The sequence below is a fragment of the Octopus bimaculoides genome, chromosome 5 (assembly GCF_046866305.1).
Source record: "Octopus bimaculoides isolate indiv1 chromosome 5, ASM4686630v1, whole genome shotgun sequence".
Classification (NCBI taxonomy): domain Eukaryota; kingdom Metazoa; phylum Mollusca; class Cephalopoda; order Octopoda; family Octopodidae; genus Octopus; species Octopus bimaculoides.
In genome coordinates this window covers 5,361,470-5,388,251 of record NC_142932.1, presented here as the reverse complement: position 1 = coordinate 5,388,251, position 26,782 = coordinate 5,361,470, and the positions used below count along the sequence as shown (strand labels likewise).

Sequence of the window (26,782 nt, the reverse complement as noted above, 5' to 3'; positions counted from 1 at the left end):
GGTGTTAAATGTACAGAGTACATAACTATGGAAGTACGGTTTACACTTCTCCAGGATCTTCCACTTCATGTTGTACTTGGTGTAAAACGTGTAAACTGTACTTCAATAGCAACGGGAAGTGCTATTTGTTTTTTACAGAATCCCCCATTTTCGAGTATGGAGATTTTGATTCTGCAAAAAAACGGCATTTTAAAATTTTAATTTCCCCTCCCTAATTCTTCAATTTTTTTTGGCGAAATACGTAGAAAAATACGGAGAATAATCTCCATTAAAAAAAAAAAACGGTCAAACTTAAGCGTTTGACCTGGTGACAAAAATACAAAAACTTAGTCTAATAGGTGTAAAACAACTTGCTGGGAACAAATGTGAAGAAAAAAATGCGCGCTCGCAAACGGGGGTGAGAGGGCTCGGAACATTCACATCGGAGCCAAGAAACAAAAGAAAAATAGTGTAATAGATGTAAAACAACTTGCTCTGAAAGAATATCAAGAACACACACGCACATATATATATATGTGTGTGTGTGAATATGACGCTATATCCAAGCTCTGTATACATATATATGTGTGTGTGTATACACACACACATATATGTATATATATATATATTGCCTTTTAGGCATAACTACAGGGTTTTACCCCCAGGCATGACCTCCCAAAGTCTGGGGGGTAAAACCCTGTAGTTATGCCCTCTTTTACTTGTTTCAGTCATTTGACTGTAGCCATGCTGGCGCACCGCCTTTACTCGAGCAAATCGACCCCGGGACTTATTCTTTGTAAGCCTGGTACTTATTCTATCGGTCTCTTTTGCCGAACCGCTAAGTGACGGGGACATAAGCACACCAGCATCGGTTGTCAAGCAATGCTAGGGGGCAAACACACACACACACACACACATATATATACATATATACGACGGGCTTCTTTCAGTTTCCGTCTACCAAATCCACTCACACGTAAAAGCACCCACTACACTCTCTGAGTGGTTGGCGTTAGGAAGGGCATCCAGCTGTAGAAACTCTGCCAAATTAGATTGGAGCCTGGTGTTGCCATCCGGTTTCACCAGTCCTCAGTCAAATCGTCCAACCCATGCTAGCATGGAAGGCGGACGTTAAACGATGATGATATATATATATATATATATATATATATATATATATATATATATATATATATATATATATATATGTATGTATGTATATATAAAGAAGACCACTAGGTGGACAGCTAATGTGCTAGAAGATCGCATTCTTCTAGCACATTAGCCGTTCACCTAGTGGTCTCCTTTATATGCATATACAATAATCCTTTGAGATCTCATATAATTTTTCTGAATCTCCTGATTCTTTCAATGTACTAGTTCCATTGTATTAAATTGATATTGGTAATCTTCAAGTTTAGGGGGATAAAAAAAAAATATTCAAGGGAAATAACTGAACGACTTACCAGTATTATCCGTTTTCTTCTATCTGTTTATAAATAAATCACCCTAACCCTAACGTCAATCAAATCACGTGTGATTTATTTATAAACAGAGATGTACGGAGAATACTGGTAAGACGTTCAGTTACTTCCCTTGAATATTTTTATTTATTTTTTTTAACCCCCTAAACTTGAAGATTACCTTGATATTAATTAATATCCAATTTTTTACCTTACTGTTTTAATTTATACATATATATACATTCACGATGTGAATGTTCCGAGTCCTCTCTCCTGTTCGCGAGCACGCATTAGACTAATTTTTTTGTATTTTTGTCAAACGCTTTAGTTTAACCAGGTTTTTTTTTTATTGCGGGTGCCACTGACTAGTGCGTGTGCATGCATCCATGTACTGACTGGCACGGGTGTGCACGTCCACTGACTAGTGTGGGTGTGTGCGTTGGGTCCACTCTTAAGTAGTACCTATTTATGTTATGAGTATATATAAATATGAATGTTGTGACATTCATGCCCTTTTCATTGGTAGGGGCACTGTAAGGGAAAATAGTTACATCCTAAAACTGAAACCTAATCGCATGTTTGGTGTGCCAGCAAAAAGGGAATCAGATAACTTTATGCCCTTCACAGACCACAAACAGCACACCATCAGTAAAGTTGGTAAATTTTTACCACCTTGCCCCTGCTCTTTCCGAACCACCAAAATAAGGGATTTGCAGGAAAGTAGGAGGACCGGGGAGTTGATTCCACACAAAAAATTGTTTTTTTGGTGAAAATCATGAGGTTGACGTAGTAAAAATTTACCATAAAAATTGCGTACAAGTTCTCGCGACTGTTCATTCTGACATGATAAATTGTCAATTATTTCACTTTTACTAGCCAAAAATATCTATGATTAAATGAAATTATTTCTATTGATTTCATGAAATATTAAATCTATCATCATGGGGAAAATGTGTTGTTGCAGCATCACCAGATTTTAAATTGACTTGCTAACAGCTATCTTTCGATAACCTTACATGAGAAATGAAACAATTTCTTCTGTAATTTCCATAAGAAATTTCTATTTCTTTAATTTTCTTTTCAGCTGAATCACTTATTTTTATGTATGTATATGTAAGTACTGTATATGTATGTATATACACAAATATACATGTGTATCGTGTATATCGTGTAAATATACATGTATATCGATAGGATCAACAGAACAGCCTGCTCGTGAAATTAATGTGCAAGTGGTTGAGCACTCCACAGACACGTGTACCCTTAACATAGCTCTCAGGGGAGATTCAGTGTGACACAGATTGTGACAAGGCTGGCCCTTTGAAATACAGGTATAAGAGAAAAAGGAAGAAAGAGTGGGAGAAAGTTGTGGTGAAAGAATACAGCCGGGTTCACCACCACCCCCTGCCAGAACCTTGTGGAGCTTTCGGTGTGTCCGCTCAATAAATACTCACAACGCCCGCTCTGAGAATTGAAACCGCGATCCTACAACTGCAAGTCCACTGCCCTAACCACTAGGCCGTTGCACCTCCATGATATATGTATATACATATACATACACATTCATGTACATAAATATATACGTGTGCTTACATACACAAATATACATACAAACACATAAATCTATTCATTGGCACTCCTACTATTGCTCATGTTGAGATGAGAGTAATAGTAAGCATAGAGGCAGTAAGGGGAGTGGTGAAGACAGAGAGAGAGAGAAAGAGAGACAAAGAAATTTAGGGAGAGTTGATGATGTTTGTCTTGGTAGTAGTGGGAGTAATAATAAGAGAGAGACAAAGAGTGGGTATGTGAGAGAAAGAGGGACTGCCCACTGAACTAACATGCTGAAGTAACATACTGAACGAACTCACACATTTAGCCATTTTGTGATAGTAATAGTATGAGCTATAGTTGTGATAGAAGTGGAGGTGACGGTGATGTTGGTGGTGTAGCCAAGGCGATGAGGGATGAAGTGAGAGTAAGCAATGTGAAAGACAGTGGTGATGGTGATGGAGGGGAAGGTGACGAAGTCAACAATATTGATGGTGGTGGCATCAGAAGTCTATATGGTGTGTGTATGGCAGATGTGGTGGTGATGGTGGTGGTACTGTTGTGTATCATGCAGCTTTGCAATAAATTCCAAGTTGACAGATTATATCATTGTTTTGATGAAAATTGTTCATTGCTTGAAAAATATTGTTCAAGTTTAATAAAATTTAATATGTACTCAATGGCGCAGGAGTGGCTGTGTGGCAAGTAGCTTGCTTACCAACCACATGGTTCCGGGTTCATTCCCACTGCGTGGCATCTTGGGCAAGTGTCTTCTACTATAGCCTCCCGCCGACCAAAGCCTTGTGAGTGGATTTGTTAGACGGAAACTAAAAGAAGTCTGTCGTATATATGTATATATATATATATATGTATATGTTTGTGTGTCTGTGTTTGTCCCCCCAACATCGCTTGACAACCGATGGTGGTGTGTTTATGTCCCCATAATGTAGCGGTTCGGCAAAAGAGACCGATAGAATAAGTACTAGGCTTACAAAGAATAAGTCCTGGGATTGATTTGCTCGACTAAAGGTGGTGCTCCAGCTTAGCCGCAGTCAAATGACTGAAACAAGTAAAAGAGTAAAGAGAGTAATGCATGAAGTGTCATTGTTGGGCCCTAAAAGCTGCTCGATAGGACGGCTTTTAAGCTAGTAAACACATATACACAAAAGTTACATAAACATAAGTGATTCAGCATGCATGCACATAAACGCATATATATTTTACAGCTCTATATTTAAGAGATGACGAATTATGTACATATATATTTACATACAAAAATATACATACATATATACTTGCACACAAACACATACATACACAAAAATACATAAATATAAACAATTCAGCTGAGCAAAAATTAAGGCAGTAACAAATTTTTACAGAAATTGCTGAAGGTATAGTTTCACTTCTCATGTACAGCTATAGAAAGATTGCCCTTGCAAACGGTTTTTTAGATGCTGTTGTCTGTTCTGTGTTTGAAAGGAAGATTTTAAAATTACATTGACTTGTTCGTTAACATTAACCTATTAATCCTCTTTTACTCTGACTTGTTTCAATCATTGGGCTGCAGCCATACTGGATCTCTACTTTGAAGGATCCTTAGTTATTAGATTACTAACTTATGGGATGTGTTTACCGAGCACCATGTTTTTTAGTGTTGTCAGCATAAAGACAGACTTGTAAACACACACACACACACACATGATGGACTTCTTTCAGTTTCTGTCTATTAAATCTACAAATCACAAAGCTTAAGTTAGCCTGTGACTATAGTAGAAGACACTTGCCTGAGGTGCCACACAGTGGTAAAGACCATGTGGTTGGTAGACACCTTAACTTCACAGCCATGACAGACTTCTGCAGTTTCTGTCTATCAATTTCACTCACACTGAGTCTAAAGTAGAAGACTCTCACCCAAGATACTACTCAGTAGGACTGAACCCCAAACTGCATGATTGTGAAGCAAATTTCTTAATTCCACAACTAATTAATTATAACTAATTAGTCTAATTTCAAAACAATTGCTATAATTTGGCTACAGAACAGAAAATTGATATTTTTATATTTCTGTGTAATTTTCTTTTAATGTGTTTTCTTTGAAAAAGAGAACAATTTGATTTTAAATTAATTTGCAATTAAATAAAATCTAATTTATTTTCAGTGTTCAAAAGGAAGATGGTAATACTGAAGTAAAATGTTTTGCAAACAAAAAGAGAAAGAAGAAATTAAACACTTCATTGAAAAATGATTCTGTCACTGAAATTGATACAAAAGCAAATGACATCATATTTATTTCTGAAAACAAGGGTAACCTTTTGGACAATTCCAAGAAAGCATTTTCTACGAAAAAGAAAGATAAAACAAAGAAAAGAAAATATTTAGATGTAAAAGAAAAGCAAGAAGAAGAAGAATATTTGGAAGAAACAGAAAAAATTGAAGAACATTCTGAAAAGAGAGAAAAGAAGAAGAAGAAAGAATGTGCAGAGAAAAAGGAAAAGGATAAAGCATATTTAGGGAAAAAGGAACATATGGAAAAGGAAAAGGAACGTGTAGAAAAGAAGGAACATGCAATGAAAAAGAGAAAGAAGGAAATAGAGGTGTATGAGGAAGAGCCACCATTGTTGAGTGTTGAATCCAAAAAGAAGAAAAAGAGAAAATCTGAAGTATGTGATTATGTACCTGTTGTAAAACTGGATTTTGAGAACAGTCCCGAAGAATTAGTTGAAAGAGACCAGAAAAAACACGGGAAAAAAATTCAAAAGCTTCATGAATTATGTAAAAATCAAAGTACTGACTGTGATCAACATAAAGAAATTGTCATTGAGGATGATGATGATAGTGATGACAATGATGGTGAGGAGGAGGAGGTGTATAATAATAACAAAGGTAATAATTCTAATTTAAACAAAGAAATTATTATTGACGATGATGAGGAGGAGGAAGAGGAGGACAAACAAAATGTTGGTAGTGGCAATAATAGTGACAACAGAGATCTGGAAAATAACAATACTAAAATTACACCTGTTGTATCTCTTTCTGAAATTCTAGATAATCTAGAGACACTGCAAAATAGTGATTTATGTGAAAAATCTAAGTCTTCTCAAAAGGAAGTGATTTCTCTTTCAACAATTTCACCAATTTCAACAACACACAAACAAAATAATTCTGATATAATTGTTAATTCCAGTAAGAAAAATATTCCTGTGAAAGAAACAATTGAAGTTTTTGATATTTCAAATGAAAATCTGGCAGCAATTTGTAAAGCAGTTGAAGAGGGTGAATCCCTTACACTAAGTGGGAGCAAAACAAAAAGGATTGAACTTTGTCCCAGTATGAATGAGAATGTTTTTAACATGAACAACATTGTCAGAAATCAAAAACTTCTCGTAAATAAAATTACTGAAAAAAATGGCAGCAAACCTCACAGAAGAAGGCCTAGAAAGCGCCGGCATGGCCCAAGTTTCGCTTGTGCTCCTTTCATTCAAGCAATGAGCTCACATTCTGAAGGTGATGCTTCTTCATTGAATTCCACACCTAAAACATCTATATTACAACACTCAAACAGTGTTTATTCTTCTCGAAATAATTCTGACAAGCATATTCATTTTGACTCAGATGAGGCTGAAGAAACTACTAGCAACATCACCTCAGCTTGTGATGAATTGAAACCAAGCCATTCTACACCAATACCTGTCAACTGTAATTTTCTGTTTTTCTAATTTAATTTTCCTTTCACCTTAATTCATACTTGCTTGCTATATTTATTTGCTGTTTTATATGCATGGCCGTGTAGTTAAGAAGCTCACTTTGCAACCACATAGTTTTGAGTTCAGTCCCATTGTGCAGCAGCACCTTTGGCAAGTATCTTGTAGCATATGTCTGGACCAGTCAATGTCTCATGAGTGAATTTGGTGGATGGAAACTGTGTAGAAGCTCATAATATATAACTATATATAAATATGTGTTTGTGTTTCTTCCTCCACTGTGTGGCTATTAAAAAATAAGTACTGGGATCGATTTGTTTGACTAAAACCCTCAGGGCAGTGCTCTAGCATGACTGCCGTCCAATGATTGAAACAAGTAAAAGATAAAGATAGCCTTGGAATATTCAGCTACTTGCATGCTAATTCAATGAGCAGCAAGTTTTGTTGATTAAATGATTGGTTCTTCATTGTCAAAACTAACAGAGATCCATCTACTTACTTTACCATTGAAGGTTCCATAAAGAAGACTTGAACTCAATACTGTTGTCTATTGTTAAAAACATAAATAAGTCCACATGGTTTAAAGAAAGAAACTGTACGAAGACATTTTGTCTACCAAGCTGTACTAAGACATTTTGTCTGACAAGCTGTACCAAGATATTTTGTTTGCCAAGCTGTACCAAGATATTTTGTCCTTTTTTTAGATGGTCTGTAGGGCCCTAACAATAAGATAAAAACTATCAATCTTTTGGTCAATTATCTAATACTTTGTCAGCTCAACCATCTGCAATCTTCACTCTTGCTACTTATTTACTAGATAGTTTTTGCTTGTCTTGGTCACAAAAGCAGTACATCATAGAAAACAGGATACTTACTGTGGGTAGTCCCACAGTATTTTGAATCCATCATTTATTGATTTCCTTTGACCATTATATTTTCACATAGCAAATCCCTGTTAATGACTAGTATTTTGGTGTAATGCCTCCCCATCCCATCTTTCTTAATTTGTTGTAAGAATTAAAAAGAAAAATTGTCAGTCACTTCAGGATAAAAGAACAAATTACTTTAAGCTTGAGAGGAGAAAAATGGGTAAAATATATTAGCATTTTAAGTTAAGTCAACGGACTCCTGCTGAGGATGAAAACCGGATTACTTACTAGCTTATTTCACTAAATGAGTCTCTATCATTACCATTGTTCAATATGTTTACCATGCTGGCATAGGCTGGATGGCTATGCAATAAAGGATCAAAATTAGTTTGTTGCTGGGTTATTACAACATATGAATCTTCATTATAACCATCTCCATAGATTGGATGAATCTGTAGTATAGTATACCACTAATTTGTTTTATGTTTCATCTTCTTCTCTGTGAGGCCCACTACATATTAAGATCTGCTGTAAGCATATGGCACATTTATGCTCAGGTGGTATCATCCAAATGTATCATGTTTCAATATGAGGACAACCACTTTATATCAGTTGGTGTTTTTAGTGCCCAGTTTTGGCCTTAGTGTATTCTTAATCTCTGTTGATGACAAGTGAAAAAAGCTAGTAATGTTGTGATGCATTCAAGGATGACTATTGATGGTAGTAATAACAATTTTGTTAATACATTTTTATTTTCTTATTGCTTTGACATGGTGAAAGGGACTGTGCTACATTCTCTCTGAGATCATAGGATCGATGCAGTCAGTTTTCTTGCAAGTCAATGAATGTATGAAAAACATGCACAGGGAGGAAATTACAAATGGCTGACATTTTTGGAGGAAAGAACTGGGTGTAGTGGTTAGTGAGAGTTGTGATGGAGATAGTTGCAATATGAGCAAGTTGGTATTCTTATGTGGGAGTAGCATGAAACAAGCTATCTCTGAGTAGTAGCATTTGAAAAGATAGATAGAGAGAGAGAGAGAGAGAGAGAGGAGACAGCATATCTGTTAATCAGAGATTGGAGTGTTGGTAAGCATGAATATGTGGTTAACTGCATTTTCTTATATTTGAATTTTACTTTATTTTTATATTGTGAGTCATACTGCCAAGTAAAATGCACATACTAGTTGTATTTCACTTCAGTTTTGTTATCAGTTAATTAGACAATTATTTCATTTATTGGTTAATAGGTTTCTTAAAAGTTCTTTCATTACAACCTGTGGCCTTATGGATTAAACTTTATGACATGAACACAGCACAGAACAAGAAATGTGTGCTAGCACAGAGAAGTCGCATGAGTGACACATTGATAAACTCAGATGAAAGAACTTTGACAAATCAATTAATCAGTTAATAGATTAACTAATTATCTAAACAGATGATAATAAAACTGAAGTAAAATACAACTAATACATGTATTTAAATTGACAGCATGATGATCTGAAAATATAACAAGTGTTTCAACACATATATCACATCATGAATCTTGCAACTCAAATGTAAAAACGAAATTTTATTTTTAAAAAAATCTTATTTCACTAAATTTTGTCTTTCTTTATATTTACTGAAAACAATTTACTTTCAGCTTTACAAACAGACAGTCATAAAATTCAGTTACCCAATCTGGAAAACTCATTAGTTTCTGAAACCTCTGAACCTCAATCAAATGTGCACAATTGGTCGGTATTTTCAGTTCGAAATGCCCTGCAAAAGAACTCTGGTGTATACCAGCGAGGACTTGGTTTTGTTAAATCATCACAAATTTCATCCTCAACTGCCATTATTCAACAAGATAAACAACAAACTGAAACATATTCAAAAGATAAACAATTACAAGATAAGGTGAGATTCAATATATAATTAACTGGTCAGTTATATTTCTATCTAATTATTGTTTGTACCAGTATACTGGAAGATAGTAAGCTCTGTCATTTGACTCTGCATTGTGGATTCTATTTCTTGTTTAAGAAATCTTAAACTTCATATATGAACTATTTCTTATTACAGTCATCAGTCTGAACTGGGATTGGCTCCACTAGACTCATTTGTTATCAACACACAACATGAAAACAATACACTACAACAGCTCTGATTTAGCTAGTTGCATACCACTTTCATCCAAACCCTTAGCACATTTGTGTCTCCTCTCATTATACCCATATTGTGTGTTTTGCTCACTCAGGCACTGTGCTGACACCTATGCCCAATTTTCCCTAGCCAGAATGTTCAAGCTTCTGGAATCCTTTCCCACTGATGTTTTTCCTGTGAATGTTGGTTCAGATTGATTGCTTAAGCTTAACATCAACCATATCAATCTCACCAGCTAAAATCACAATCATCTAACTGAAAAAAATAACCCAATAGTTGATGTTGGTGTCATGTGAAAATACTCTCAGTACACTCTGTAAAATGATTGGTGTTAGGAAGGGCATCCAGCCATAGAAATCATGTGAAAATAGAACCTGCTAGTGACATATGATACCCCACCCTGTCTAGGAGGACAGTAACTTAGAATAAGAACTAACCCAAATTGTGATGACCTGTTCAACCCATGTTTACATGGAAATGAGGGTGTGGAATAATAATGAATGATAATGATTATTGTTAGAGTCATTTTCATTACCAGTTTCTATTTATTTCAGTATTAGATGTATCTACCAGTGGGATATCTGTCTTAATTAAGGGAGCAAAAATAAGATGCTGTAATGTTAACACTCATCTCTAGGTAACATCAGTGGAATAAAATACTTACAACCAATAATCCAAATTAATTCACAGAGTTAATTCAACAAGAATATGCTTCTGTCTTTTAGTTTATGGTTCTCCATTTTTATAAATTCACAAAAATATCTTGGTACCCACATTTCATTAGGTTTCCTTGATTTCAACATTCAGTTTTTTTTTTTACAAGCATAAGTTTACTGTCTGTAATTGAACATATACTGACACGTTCGCACATTGTCTGTTGGTGCTGGTACTGTGTTGCTAAATGCCCTTCATACCACTTAGTCACTCTATCATAAAATAAAAATGGCATTTATTTTGCTGCATTTTTTTAAAGAATTCTATGTAAGCACCCGAAACATGCAATTGGAAGGAAAAGTTGAGCAGTGGCTGTGGATGCTCTGAAAGTGTAGTTGTGAAACTAGAGTGAAGGACAGATTCTATGACACTAGTTTGCAAGATGCAATGCTGCATTGTAGTAAAATGTTGGGCCTTGAATGTTGAAGTGCCATATATATCTAATTAGTGGTAGGACTCAGAATCACACACACACATATGCAAGCCAATATGATCTGTAGTTGGCATCGTTATTGCCTATTTTTGACAGGAAGATATACTGAACTAATGTAATATACCATAACCTACCTAGTAACACAACAAAGCACCTACAGAGAATCTAAACTCACAGTCTATAAGTATGTAGCCCAGTACCTTATCCACCCAGTCATTCCACTCACTCATGCTCATACACACAAAGACATGCAAAAGTTGCATGCCAATTTTTGGGCCTTGAATGTTGAAGTGCCATATATATCTAATTAGTGGTTAGGACTCATGCTCATAAACACAAAGACATGCAAAAATTGCATCATATTTTTAAAATGTGAGTAAATATCTTTCTGCATTCTTGTTTGTTTACACAATCTTTATATCTAATTTGTGTGCAATTTATATAAATTGCTGCTTTTCTATTTTTAATCAAGAAATAACTTTATCTTTTTCATTTTCATATTTTGGCACTTACATTCTGAAAAAAAAAAAAATTAAATAAATAAAAGAATCAAGCCCAACTCAGCTCATCTGTTTCGAAACCTAACTATGATGTTTTCCCTCCATTAACTGGAATCCCATGTGTAAATGACAGAATTGCTTTTAAGGTAAGATATGATTTGTACATATGCACTATCTATATTTTTGAAACAAAATGTGACAAAATTGCTTCGACTATGAGGTTTGTTTTATATCTCACATGTTTCTTGAAAAATAGCATTATTGGTTATAGGTTTCTAATAAGTCAATCATAGATTTCCTGCCTTTCTGCCAATGAGGGTCACAGTAGTGTGTCTGTGCAACTCAAATGGAATAAATACAAGATATTTTTGTCTGGTGTACTGGCTTATCAGCTTCTGCACTCATGGTTATAAATTTTGATAATATATGCCGATGAAGGATATACACATGTATATGTATATGCCAGGTGATTTGAAAGTCCTTGCCATTAAATGTTTGTTGTGAATGGAACAATGTTCAGATCAGCCAAATTTTTTTTTGCCTTGCCTTTAATTGTAGCATCATGTTATTCATTTCAGTGGCACTGTTTTAATGTTAAATGCTGCCACCTCACTTCTATAGTGTCCTGAATATGTAAGCCCTGTCCCTTTAATCCTATTTAGTTAGATGTCTGTTTCATTATAGAAGTTGCTTATTTTTATTTTTCAGCTTGTTGAATATCTTATGTAGCCTCCTCCATCACTTTATTTCTGCCATGTGGCTTAGTCATTTGCAGTGTTCCCTCCCTTCCCATCCCCACCAACTATATTCTTTTTTTTTTTCTTTTTTTTGTTTCAGTCATTTGACTGCGGCCATGCTGGACAGGACTTATTCTTCCTAAGCCTAATTCTTATTCTATTGCTCTCTTTTGCTGAACCACTAAGTTATGGGGACGTAAACACACCAGCATCGGTTGTCAAGCAATGTTGGGGGGATAAACACACACACACATACACATGTATATATCCATATATCTATGCCTTTGGTTCTATTTAAAACATATTTTACTTTCGTTTTTAATATCTTTAAAAAAAATTTTTTTTTTTTAAGTAAAAGAAAGTTTATTTTATTTTATATTTTTCTCAGAGACTGGAAATTGGCCATGATTATAGTCCTGTTGTATCTGATTATAGAGTAAGTAACCTCTGAATCTCTTATATAGTTTATCAGATTTGTATATTATGCTTATGTAAGATATATTTCTAAGGAATATCAGCAATATTTCTGAGATTCATCACATTGAGTAAACAAGTTCTCTTTTTAATCATTTTTGTTATTTTTGCATGTTTTACCTCTTTTTTCTTTTTGTTTTGTTTATGGAAATAATCTCCATTTTTACTTGCTCAGTGCTCTTCCAACCGCTAGCCACATAATCTGTTTTTGTGAATCAGACTGGCTGAAGTTAGCAAGGTTGTTGTTTAGCTGTCAGCATTTCAGTTATGGCCATGCTGTCTTTTTGTTAGTCATCTCTCCTCTCATCATCCATGTTGCCGTGTTCAATCCAACCCTGTAGCCTCTGCACTAACCACTACTGCTAATCCTTCCTCCACAGAATGCCAGCTTTCTGGAGTGCTCTCCCTCCTCCTATCTTTCCTGCAGGTGTTGCAATAGTCTAAGCAGAATATTAATGGTATCTGTCTTAGCAGTCTCAGTCTATGAAGGATCTGAGCACTATCCCTCTCTCCAAACCCAGTAAATGCAATAAGAAAAAAAACTGTAAACAAAACTTTGGATAAAAGTTAAAGTATTGTATAACTAACGAGTATGATGTTAGCAGTGCCTAACTCAGATTTTTCTTTTGGCAAAACCTGTGTTTGTCTAAGTACATTGGCACTCGATCCAACAAGGAAATATTTCTCTCTGTCTCTGTCTATTTATCTCTCTCTTCTCTGCTGAAAATGACATTCTCAGCTTTGAAAATGACAATAAGCTCCCCTTAAACACACTCCTTTCAGAAATGTAAGCGGGCCAGGGTCAGTTTTCTATAGTGTTAAATGGATGAGGGATAAACACTTTCCAACTGGATAGAATACTGGTTTCTCACAAATAGTTTTCTTTGTAGGGGTAAGTGAACTCAAAATTACAAGCTAATGACCATTTGTCAATTCCTGTGTGCTGCCTGTAGCAGTAAATTACATCAGCTGCAGTACCTGCATGCAGCTAGATTAACAGCCAAATATCACTCTAAAAAAACTTGGAACCTCCATCGAACTAGAATGTCAGTTCTCTATCTTGGGATAAATACCTTCCACTCTCCATCCCATTTGTCTCAGAATCCTTGAAAGAGGTGATAGACACTGCCCTTTCTCCAGTCTCAATGATAAAAGAGAGAGAGAGAGAGAGAGAGAGAGAGAGAGCACACATTGGATGATATATTCTGATGTCTGAAAATAAAACAAAAAAACAGGGTTATCACAGGTGGATTGTAGGTCTGTTTTATAAGAGCTGACCTGGGGTTAAACAACTTATGAGTAGGTATTTGAAAAGGATCTTGACCATAGACACAACACAGCACTTATAGCAAGTAGAATCCTTTACACTGGTTCTTCCTGTATCATATCACTATGGCTATTCACACTCTGATAAGATTCAGTGCCATTTCCCTAACTATGGTGAACAGAATAAAAAATAAGCAAAATGCAAATAGAACTAGAGATAATTAAAAGAAGGTAATAATAATGACAACAACAACAACAATAATCCTTTCTATTTTAGGCACAAGGCCTGAAATTTTGTTGGAGGAAGCTAGTTGAATACATTGACCCCAGTGTTCAGCTAGTATTTATTGTATTGACTCTGAAAGGATGAGAAGCAAAGTTAACCTTGGTGGAATTTGAACTAAGAGCATCAGGTGGATGAAATGCCACTAAGTATTTTGTCCAACGTGTTAATTATTCTGCCAGCTCATTGCCTTAATAATATTGATAATAATAATAATGTTTCAAATTGTGATTCGAGGCCGACAATTTTAGTGGAAGTGTGATAGTTGTGTATATCAACTCCAGTACTTGACTAGTGCAGAACATAAGTTGGAAGAAAAACTGCTAGATACTTTGTCCCATGCTCCTAACAGTAACAACAAAAATAATGATAATGATTTCAAATCTTGGCACGAGGGTAGGTATTTTGGGGGAGGGGTTGATTACATCAACCTCAGTGTTCAACTGGAATTTATTTTATTGACCCCAAAAAGATGAAAGGTAAAGTCAAACTTGGTGGAATTTGAACCCAGAATGTGAAGATGGATGACATGCTGCTAAGTAATTTGCCCAACCAACTAATGATTCTGCCTTAATAACAACAATGATAATAATAATAATAATAATAATAATAATAAACTAATACAAATAGCCACAAAACACGAGCAAAACAAAAACTGTTTTCAGTATTTAAGGAAGCTGACAAATACAAACAAGAAATCAATCTACCTAACAAATACGACGAAGGAGGAGGAGGAGGAGAAGAAGAAGAAGAAGAAGAAGAAGAAGAAGAAGAATGAAATCCAAACTAAAACTAGAACAGCAACGGGCCATGATAAAACGATGGCAAGAAAAGTCCTTACATGGTAAATACTGGGCTAAACTAAATGCAAAAGAAATAGACAGAGAAAAATCCCAACAATGGTTGAGAAGCTCAGGACTCAAAGCAGAGACTGAAGGATTTTTAATTGCTGCACAAGACCAGACCCTCCCCACCAGAAATTACCAAAAACACATAATGAAAAGAAATATAACAAGTAACTGTAGAATATGTGGAGATCGACAAGAAACAATAAATCATATTATCTCTGGCTGCCCAGTCCTGGCTAAGAAGGAATATATTCGCAGACACGACAGAGCTGGGACCTATATACACTGGAAGCTATGCCAACACTATGGAATAACAACAGAAAAAAGATGGTATAAACACACGCCAGAAAAGGTCACAGAAAACGAGAAAGCAACCATACTCTGGGAAATGCCAATACACACAGATAGAGAAATTAAGGCAAATAGACCAGATATAGTTGTCAAAGATCATGAAGAAAAAAAATGCTTTCTAATTGATGTATCAATACCAGCAGATGACAACGTTTCTCTAAAAGAAATGGAAAAACTTTCAAAATACAAAGACCTGGAAATAGAGATAACTCGAATGTGGAATCTAAAAACAGAAACAATTCCTATCATAGTAGGTGCCTTAGGTATAATAAAAAAATATTCAGACAAATACATAACAAAAACACCAGGACTTACAAATATATATAACATACAGAAAATTGCACTACTGGGTACTGCACACATTCTACGCAAAACACTTTCAATACAGTAAACATAAGAGCACCACAGCAAACCACAGCACATACCCAAGGCGCACAGAACTGCGCTCGGTAGTGAAGTGAAAGCACGTTATAAAAATAAAACTACTGAACAATAATAATAATAATCCTTTGTACTAGAGGTACAAAGTCTGAAATTTGGGGGCAAGGGGTTAGTCAATTACATCAACCTCGATAGGATGATAAACCTATAAATTGTAGCACAATATGTTTGTATTTAGCTACAATAAGCTTCATAACGATTGCAAAGTATTATACAGATGATTAAGTTTGTAATGCAAAATTTAATATTTTGTTCTGATCATTTTGTCTTTTATGTTTTTAAAGGAAGCAACAATATTGGCATTTAAAGATGAAACCAAAGTGATAACTCTCAAGTTTCACACTTCTCATGAATGTAAGTTGTTTTACACATTTTCCAAACACATGTTGGTGTGTATTCATGAGCTCTGCATATTTGTCTGTAAGGTTTATGTGTGTGTTTATGTGAGGATGTATGTCTATGAATATGTATGTACATAAGGATGCAGGCATGGGTGTGTGAGAAGGAGTTTGCTTCTTATCACACACCCATAGTTTCAGGTTCAGACACACTGTGTGGTATCTTGGACTTGTGTCTTCTACTATAGCCTCTGACTGACCAATGTTGTGTAATAGATTTGGTAGATGGAAACTGAAAGAAGCCCATCATCATCATCATCGTTTAACGTGCGTTTTCCATGGGTTGGATGGTTTGACTGAGGTCTGGAGAGCCAGCAGCTGCACCAGGCTCCAATCTGATCTGGTAATGTTTCTACAGCTGGATGCCCTTCCTAACGCCAACCACTCCAAGAGTGAAGTGGGTGCTTTTTACGTGCCACTGGCACAGGAGCCAGTCAGGCAGTCCTGGCATTGATCATGTTCAGATAGTGCTTTTTACATGCCACCAGCATGGGAGCCAGTCAGGGGGCACTGGCGTCAATCACATTCAGATGGTACTTTTTACGTGCCACCGGCACGGGATATATATATATGTGTGTGTGGTGTCTGTCTATCTGTCTTTGCCTTTATATTGCATGGTGGTTTGTAAGCAAGTGTTGACATCATGCAAGCAGCATCCTTAATTTCCAATCTGCTGATCATGGGAAAATATTACCTGACTTGAAAACAGGTGAGTGTTGGTGACAGGAAGGGCATTCAGCCATAGAATATCTGCCTGAACAAATTCTGTCCAACCCATGTGAGCATGGAAAATTGGGCATTAAACATTGATGATGATTGAGAAATAAAATTCTCTCATAAATTAATTACTACCAAAGGCTTTGCATTCTTTTAAGAGCATATTAACTGAGTGGTGCTTGTCCTCATCCAAACTATTAACTGTTTGTGGAAACTACATGTATGATGTATCAATCAGGTAAAATGGTTTCACTGGAAATTGCACCTACATTGCAAACTCAGTTTTCTGGGAGATTCTGTTGGGAGAGAGGACTTTTTAGTTGTGGCACACACAGCATTTCTAGAGATGATAGCATGATAAAATGCACTAGTCTGTGCTTGAAAAATGGCTGGTGATAGGAAAGGATTGCAGCCATGAAAGTTATGACAAGATGACAAAAAAATGTAAAAGTAATGAAGGAGACATGAACTTTTTTGGCCTCTGCAAAAACAATCCATATAGAAGAGCAGTAACATGACATATGTAATGACAAAGATGAATGCTTTTCTCTGTTGCTATATGTGCCTGATGAAGAAGGAATGTGATAAATGGCAAGACACAGAGACCTTTTCAACCGCTGACATACTGGAAAAATGTTTATAAGAGGTGATACATTCTATCTACAAACGTCATACACATGTATGCATATGTAGATATGTGTATGTAATGTAAATGTCTCCTAAGCTCCAACTAGCTTCTAAGAATCTGTGCTTAGTTAATGTTACTTTAATGTTACATGGGTGAGAGATAACTTTTACTCTAAATATGACACAAATCTATCTCATGTAGAAATTCTTTGTAGTTAGCTAAACTGAAGCATGTAAAATTAAGTGTAATGCTGAAATACAAAATATTTGCAATGAGTTTGAAATCAAGACCTTTGGGTTCATAATCCAAATACATATCCATTTAGTCATTCCACTTCTACATGTAGATGTGTGCATATGTCTCAATATAACGACTCCATGTTTAAATATGTGTGCGAGTATGGTTATATAGTTAAGGGATTAAGATGTTTGCTGTGAAACTGTGAGAGCCTGGGTTCAATCCCACTGGACTAATGTAAACTATATAGAAGCATGTTACATGAGACTTCATCATATGTCTATCCTCCTTATCACCATTTACTACATATGTTCCATGCTGGTGCGAGTTGGATGGTTTCACTACATTTGACTGGTCTGAAGATTACATTGTGTTCCAACATCTGCTTTGGCATGGTTTCTATGGCGAGATACCCTCCTAATATCAACCCCTTTACAGTGTGTACTGGGTGCTTTTTTTTTTTTTTTTTGTGGCACCACCACTAGTGAGGTTGCCATGAAACCTGCATGACTAAAGTCCCCTTTGACTGAGTAGTAAGGGAGGCAGCTGTATGCTATGGAATAAAAAGAAAGTAAAAGTATGAGAAAAGGGACCAAAACAGAATACATTTCTTGCTTTAGAAGAGCTATGTGGCTACTCACATTATACAAGACAGAGTGAGAGTGACTGAGATTGAGGTAGAAGGGGATGAAAATGGTGATGGTGTCAGGGTATACCCTCAAAGTGAGTAGAAATGAATGGGGACAGAAGTGAGTGTAGATACATAAAAGTGTATGGGAAAGTAAGTGATGATTAGAGATAGAGAATGGGTGAATATTATGATGAACAAGTTTTGGGGGGTAAATATAAAAGGTAGGGAGGAAGAAAGAGTTAGTGACAACTGTAGAAACTGGGTATGATTGAGGGGTGACCAATGATACTGACAAGTTAGGGAAGAGGCGGTGACTGGCAGTGCAGAAATGGGGTGGAGAGTAACAGACTAGTAACTATGAAGATGCTGTAGACAGGAGAAGGATGGGAGAAAGAGAGACGGATGATGTGGTTAGACAGTTTGTTAGAATGTGGGGCAGACATAGTGAACAGAAAAGAAGACAGATGTATGGTGGAGGAGGAGAGTTAATTTGGTGGATCAGTGTAAAATGTGGGTGAAAAGGACAGTATTAAGAATGAAGGGTGAATATCAGGATATTTCTGTTGGTATCTGTTTATATTTAAATTACAGCAGCAGAATACTACTGTTAAACAGAGGATGAGTGGCTGGGATGTTTTGAATAGGAAATTGGTCTAGGGAGCCTAGTTGTGTGTATATATATATATATTTATTAGGTTGTTGCACATGAAATGCCGTATTTGAAAGGTAACAATAAAATGTTTCAGAAGTGTTAAAGAACTGATTTATTTAATCAAAGTATGATCCATGTTCATTTATGATGTTTACCCAACGTTTCTCTATGTCATATATTCCATCTTTTAAAAAAAATTCCTCTTTTGCTGTGATAAACTGTCCGAATGATTCAATTACCTCTTCTCTATTTAAGAATGTTTTATTGCTTATGTAAAGCTCAAAATGCTTAAATAAGTGATGATCAATAGGAGAGATATCAGATGTTGCAAAATCTCATAATTCAGGCTTTGCAACTTTTGGACAGGAGTGTGAGGACATGCATTGTCGTGGTGCAAAATTGGGCCATCTCTATTCACTAGTCTGGGTTGCTTCTTTCTCAAATTCTCATGCATACAATCAATTCTCTGGCAATACGATGTTGCTGTTACCATTTTTCCTTGTTGCAAAAATGAATAATGAATAACTCCCTTCGCAGACCAACATACAGTGACCTCTAACTTTTTAGGGTGCAATGGTGGGTTTGGGTAGTGTTTAGGTAACTCTCCTGCATCTAATCACTGTCCTGTTCTCCTGCTGCTGTCAAAGAATATCCATTTCTCATCACAAGTAATGATTTGATGCAAAAATGGTCTTTTTCCAGTCAAGATAGCAATAAGGAGCATACTTTGAGGCGTCAGCTTTTTTGAATCTCGTTCAGTTGATGTGGAACAAACCTATCTGTTTTCTTGACTTTTCCAATTTTTTATGGGTGTCCAAAAACAGTTGTGCAACATGTTTGGAGTTCTGATGAAAGTTTTCGAACCATTATTCTCAGATTTTGTTCAACCAAAGCATTTAATCCATCATGCCAAATAACTGATTTTGGCCTACCCCTTGGTTTATTTTCAAGGCTATCATCTCCTGAACGAGAGCTTTGGAACCATTTTTGAACAGTTCTGATGTTAACAAAACCATTACCAAAGGCCCACTTGATATTCTGTAGAGCTTCTGCGGCAGAGTGACCCAGTTTGTACTCATATGAGAAAATCACTTAACATAGTTTGGTTGTTGTCATTTTCATAAGGTCTGTGGATACAAATTTTGTATACCAATATTGTTGGGAAAGAAAAAGAGTCAATATTAAATGCAAGGTATACGTAATTGAGCTTTTAAATGACTGAAATAACAAGTAATTGAAAATGCGACATTTCTTGTGAAACAACCTAATATATATATACAGGGGTTGGACAAAATAATGGAAACACCTTAAAATTTCAAACAAATTTATTTTAATATGGGGTAGGACCGCTTTTGGCAGTAACTACAGCTTGAATTCTATGAGGTATGGACTTGTACAACGTTTGAATTGTTTCCAAAGGAATTTTTGTCCATTTTTCAGCTAAAACAGTCTCCAGTTCTTATAGTGATGATAGTGGAGGATATCGACTCCTTACTTGTTTTTCTAAAATGCACCATAAATGTTCAATAATATTGAGATCTGGGGACTATGGTGGCCAGATAAGATGTTCAACTTCACTAGAATGTTCCTCATGCTATTCAGTAACAACTTTAGCTGTGTGAATTGGTGCATTATCATCCTGAAAAATTGCGTTTCCCACCGGAAACTGTTCCGCAACCATAGGATGAATTTGATCAGATAAAATGCTTAAATAGTCTTGACTATTAATTCTGCTATGAAGGGAAACCATTGGGCCGGTGGATTTCCAAGATATAGCCCCCCAGATCATCACAGATCCTCCTCCATGTTTAACAGTTGGAAGAAGGCAGTCTGGGTCAAATGCTTCTTTTGGCTGTCTCCACATATATACTCAGCTGATGGTTGGAAATAAGGTAAAGGATTACTCATCCAAGAAAATAACATTCTTCCACTGCTCTGGGGACCAATTCTGTAGGTTTTTACTCCACTCTAAATGCTTTGCAATGTTTGTTTTTGAAATTAGTGGTTTTCTGATTGCAGCCCTCCCATGAAATACGGTGAACAGCTTTTGTGGAAACTTAGTTCTCAAGGTTGTCATTAAGCTCTGCAGTAATTTTGGGAGCTGTACTTTTGTGATCCTTTCTAACAATTTGCATAAGAGTTCGACGGTCCCTATCTGAAAGTTTTGTTTCAACGAGGAGGTTTTCTCTCTTTCTCAAAGGCTGTCATTACTTTCAAGACAGTACTTCTTGATACACCAAACATTTCAGCTGTTTTCGTTACGCTACCGCTTGCCATACAAGCACCAACAGTTTGACCTCTTTGAAAGTTCGATAGATTTGTCATTTTAATGAATTTTAATTACCTGTTTCTGATGATATCTGAAAAGAAACAGCAATTTTAGCAAAATATATTAAACAACACTAATAATAAATAAAAAAACATAAAAATAAACAAGCTTTTGACAGTTTTATAGATATTTCAAAATTATGATGCTAGGTGTTTCCATTATTTTGTCCAACCCCTGTATATATATATATATATGTATGTATGTATGTGTGTGTGTATATATATATATATATATATATATATATGGTACCCGTGCTGGTGGCACATAAAGAACACCTTTTGAGTATAGGGGCCTCACGGAGCTAAAGTCACTAAGTTCCTTTCAAGCATTGGACCTCACAGAAACAAAGTGGCTGAGTTCCTTTTGAGTGTTGGGCCTCACGGAGGCAATGACCAAGACTTTTGGCATTATGTTGTGCTTGAGAAGAAAACCCATCAATCTGAGCAAAATTGCAGTTGTGGAAGATACTAGTGTCACGCAAATGGTACCTGTGCTGGTGGCATATAAAAGCAACCCCTTGTCACACAAATGGCACCTGTGCTGGCGGCACATAAAAGCATCCATTACACTCTCGGAGTAGTTGGTGTTAGGAAGGGCATCCAGCTGTAGAAAACCATGCCAAATCAAAGTGGAGTCAGTGCAAGCCTTCCAGCGTGTTAGCCCAGTCAAACCGTCCAACCCATCCCAGCATGGACAATGGACATTAAATGATGATGATAATGATTATATATATATATATATATATATATATATATATATATATATATATATATATATATATATATAATTTAATGTGTACAAGTATACAGTTACAAGCTACATATGTGTATTGTGCTTCCAGAATCTGTTTCACTGAGACGAACTGCTCTTTTCAAGAACTGCATACTGTCAGTTGTCTTTGTTCTCTGTCACCCCTTCTGTGAAGTTCAAGGTCCTGAGACCAACCTACACCACTTTGCTGCTTGTCTTCCCAGGTTTCTCTCTTCTGTATGCTCTACCACATAACATGATCGGCACTTCTTTATACAGCTGTCTTCATCCCTACTCATTACATGTCCATACCTATGCAGACTTCTTTCTTACTCACTATATCTGAATCCTCTTTTATCTGCTTTTTCTCTTCATACACTTGTGCTTTGTCATTCATGCACGCTAACATTGCAGTTCTAACCCAAACATCATACAGCACCCTTCACTGTGAGGGAAAATACCTTCATTGCTAGCAGCCATAGAAACTGGTGTGCTCCCAGTATGTATTACTCTTGTGCATCTGTCATATATGAAGCTTACTTTCTCTGTTTGTCTGCCTGTAATGCCACTTCTACTACACCCCTTGTGTGTCCATAACTTTCATTAGATACAACACACACACACACACACACACACAGATAAAGGTTCTCATATCATCCATCACTTGTGTGTGTTCAGCCAAGTAAACTGAAGCAGTAAGTAAACTCTGAGGTTGAGATTGCACATTCCTAGCTTTATTTCATATCTAGGTGAAACTAGTGAGTATAAAATTGTATATTTTCTACCCAGAAACACAACTCAGCAAACTTATTCAGAACCTTTTATCAATCTAGAGTATTTTGTCTCTCCAGCTCTAAATCTAATTTCTTATTTTGGCAAAAGGCCAAAGATGTGCACAGATGTATGACAAAGTGAAAAGCTGTTGCTGTCACCCACAAAGAAGTATGACTTTATAACATGTATCACACTTTTGATAATTTCTTTTGGTGCCTATGTTGTTGTGAGTACATATCAGACAGCCTGTTGGCCTACCCACCCTTGACCCAACTGAACATTGAGTATGTGACAGCTGGAAGGAGAGAGGGCTGCACCAGCACCAGGCTGGTACTTGTAGATTGAAGCAACAGGAAGTGATGTGAAATGAAATAGTGCATTACCTGGCCCAGCAATTGTACCCATGGCCATGAGTTCTACAGTCTAACTACTAGGCCATGTGACTTATTATAATTGAGTGAATCACTTCCAAGTACATCTGCTACTTTAACTGTTTATCCTAAATTAAAGAAATGCAATGATGAGCCTAATGAGATTTGAATTCAGAAGATAGAAGATCAAGCTAAGTTCTGAAAGTCAATAATCCTGTGCTTTACCATTTATGTCATTCCACTGTCTTAGAATAAGTTATCGTAACTATTTCTAGTTTAGGCACAAGACCAGCAATTTTGGTGGGGAAGAGGCTCATTGATAACATCAAACTCAGTACTTTGCAACTTTATTTTACTGACCTTGGAGAGTTAAAAGGCAAAGTTGCCCATGACAAGATTTGAACTCAGAACATAGAAAAGTGGAAGAAACGCTGCGAGGCATTTTTGTCTGTTCTAACAGTTCTACCCATCCATTACCCTAATAAGATGTAATGGTAACATTCTCTTCTAGTTTCATTTATCTTTGATTTTATTATATGTTTATTTACTGCAATTTTTAGCGAAAAGAACTGACGGGAAGTTTGAATTGTGTTTTGAAGCTGAAGAAGTGAAAAATACTGAAGAAGAAACTAATGATGACATGGTATGTAGATTCTAGTTTTCGAAAACTCTCTTTTGAAAAGTTCAACTTGCAAAATCACTTGACTTGCAGCTTATTAAGATGAAATGCTATCTTCATGAATACATTCATGTCTCACATGGTGGACTAACAGTTAAATTGCATGTATGTGTTTGGATGGTATTTCACTTCCCATACAACTATATAGTTTGGGGTTCCATCTCACTACTTGGCACCTTGTGCAATGTCTTCTACTATAGCTTCAGGCCATTTAATGTCTTGTGAGTGAAATATAGATGTACACTGTGTGGAAATTGTTATTATATATATGTGTGTAAGTATATATATATATATATATATATATATATATATATATATACACACACACACACATATATATATATGTGTGTGTGTGTGTGTGTGTATGTATATGTATGTGTATATATATATATATATATATTTGTAAAGTGGTTGGAATTAAGAAGGGCATCTAGCTGCAGAAACCATGCTAGAACAGGTGTGGTGACGTCATCTTGAGGGTCTCCAGCACGCATGGGCAGGGTTGGAATCTTCTGGAAGGCCTGCCGTAAGTTCCCTCATGTGCATGCGCAGAAAACTAGCAGCAACAAAGTTCTCTTGTATCTCTGACTCGAGACACTAGCAGCTGAACTATGCAGACGTGTCCTCAGGCGCTCTCACTTTGCCTCTGCTGCTGACCTGAGACGCTCTGTATTTGACCAGCTCCGAGTAGCTGGAGTTCTGTGAAGAATGCCTTCACAAATTTGTGATTAAAACTGACTTTGCTGCTTCCACAGGTGACCTGGCTACTGATTGTCCCAAGTTGTAATTCTTGTACAGACAAAATAAAGGATTGTTATTTGTTCGGATGTTTTGTTCCGATATTTTTCCTTCTAACATTTATGTAAGGAATTGTGTGGCACCCTTCCAGTGCCAACCTTTTCTGTTACACAGGCAATGGAGTTTGGGGAAGCCCCTGGTCCTACCAGCTCCTGTCAAACTGTCCAACCCATGCTAGCATGGGAAACGGACGATAAATGATGATAATGCTGGTGATGATATACATATATATATATATAGGTGTGTGTGTGTGTATTCCTGCTTGTCTTCACATTGTCATTCTAGGAGTAAAATCAGTGACAGTATTGTAAATTGTAAACAATATATCCTGTAGTTTGGCATTTTTCTTGTGTGAAGTTGGTAAAATAAAAATAATATACTTCAAAAGCAAGTAAGGTTGGTGGCAGGAAAAACATCCAGCTGTAGAATACTGCTTTTAATGACACTAATCTAACCCATTCCAACATGGAAAAAGTGGACATAAAATGATGTTGATAAACCTCTATCATGTTTAACAGAGTATTCAGTTGTTTCATCAACTGTTTGTTAAATTATTGTATAAGTGGCTGAGTATTCCACAGATTCATTTACGCTTCATTTTCAAGTTGAATGAGTGTAACACAATGTTTGACAAGGCTCGACTGTTGAGTTACAAATGCAAGCCATTTAACAAAATTCTTAACAGTTGCCTTTTGCTGAGTTTCATTTGCAAGGCTTGGGTCAACATGAGGTTACAAAAGAAGACACTTGCCCCAGATGCCATATAGTGGAGTCAAACCCAGGATCTCGTGTTTGCTAGGCAAACTTCTTAACCACGGAACTATGTTTATATTTTACATATAACTCATTGCTTACCCAGAATATGTAATATAGAATAAATCTGAGCTGTATACTTAACTTTCAAATAATATGGCTCACTGTTTATTATAACAAGCTGATTTCTTCAGAAATTCCTGCAACTTATAAAGTTGATAATTAGATATCTTTGATCAAGTAGATCTATGATCAAAGCGATGCTACTCATGACAACTACATCACTCAATGTGTCCCTTTTTTGTAAAAGAAAGAGTAGGGTATGATTTCATCAAAAGTTGTCTGCTACTTCATGCAGGTTGACTGACTGTGTAGAGGCTCCCTAAATGTGTAGCAATGGCGGTGATGGTGGTCTCAGTATTTTTTCATGTGGATCATACTCAGTTTGTTCCTCTTCAGTTTCTGCAAAGCTTTTACATTGTGTTTCCGTATTACCATTTGTAAACTATGTGGCTTGCAGCAAAAGTAACAATACTCTGAGAACAGATAGAGAACCCAATAAAAAAAATTACATAAAAGTTTCAGGAAATGGATGAATGACGAATCTCAATCTCTCTCTCTCTCTCCTCTCTCTCAGGGATATGATAACAGTCTGTTACAAGTAACATCCTACATTCTTTGAGGCATACAGAACTATTCTCTGTGCTACTTTGAAGCTCATTATCTGGAAGTTATAAGTCAAATATTTTCTCAATTTCACTCTCTACAGAAAGGTGCAGAACCTCTTGTTTGCATCCAGAGATGTAATTTCTACTGCATTCAAATAAGTTGCATTCTTATGAATTTGTAAAATCAAAGATTCCTTATTTTTCCCAGTACAGACACACCTTTACAAGTTCTTATTCACTTGCAATTTGCCCATTACACTTAAAAATATCCTCCAGCTATGCTTTCAGGATATAATTACCAAATCTGTTTCAGTGATAAAACGGTGTTTCTTCTGTTAAATTTCTTTCTTCATCTAGTCTGAAGTATTTTTGAACATCAATATTAGTACAATTTGTATTTCATTCGACTCTTTATAATTGTATTTATATTTTTTATTGCAGGAAACTGTTCCCTTCAGTACTCTTATGGAGGTAAAGCTACTGTCCAAGTCATAACTTGAAGATTATTATTATTTTTATTTTATTATTATTATTATTATTATTATTATTATTAATTTTGATGATTTATTTTTATATGGCAATATATGTACATTATTGTAAAAAGTTTGTATAATATTAAATTCTACACTACATCAA

At 36.0% G+C, this 26,782-nt stretch overlaps 1 protein-coding gene and 1 long non-coding RNA gene across 2 annotated transcripts in view; one reads left to right on the top strand and one right to left on the bottom strand.

Moving 5' to 3' along the window:
- The window catches only part of LOC128247833 (uncharacterized), a 6,547-nt gene extending 5,029 nt beyond the window's left edge, over positions 1–1,518 (bottom strand). The window contains exon 1 of the long non-coding RNA XR_016241841.1: positions 1,446–1,518. This is a non-coding gene — a long non-coding RNA (uncharacterized LOC128247833). The remainder of the gene's footprint in view (positions 1–1,445) is intronic.
- Positions 1–26,782, top strand: part of LOC106882141 (uncharacterized) — a 27,440-nt gene extending 658 nt beyond the window's left edge. Inside the window, exons 2-8 of the mRNA XM_014932714.3 lie at positions 5,155–6,692; positions 9,212–9,468; positions 11,409–11,507; positions 12,487–12,534; positions 16,046–16,115; positions 23,809–23,891; positions 26,588–26,782. Coding sequence (XP_014788200.2) covers positions 5,155–6,692; positions 9,212–9,468; positions 11,409–11,507; positions 12,487–12,534; positions 16,046–16,115; positions 23,809–23,891; positions 26,588–26,641 — 2,149 coding nt within the window. The 3' untranslated portion in view covers positions 26,642–26,782. The remainder of the gene's footprint in view (positions 1–5,154; positions 6,693–9,211; positions 9,469–11,408; positions 11,508–12,486; positions 12,535–16,045; positions 16,116–23,808; positions 23,892–26,587) is intronic.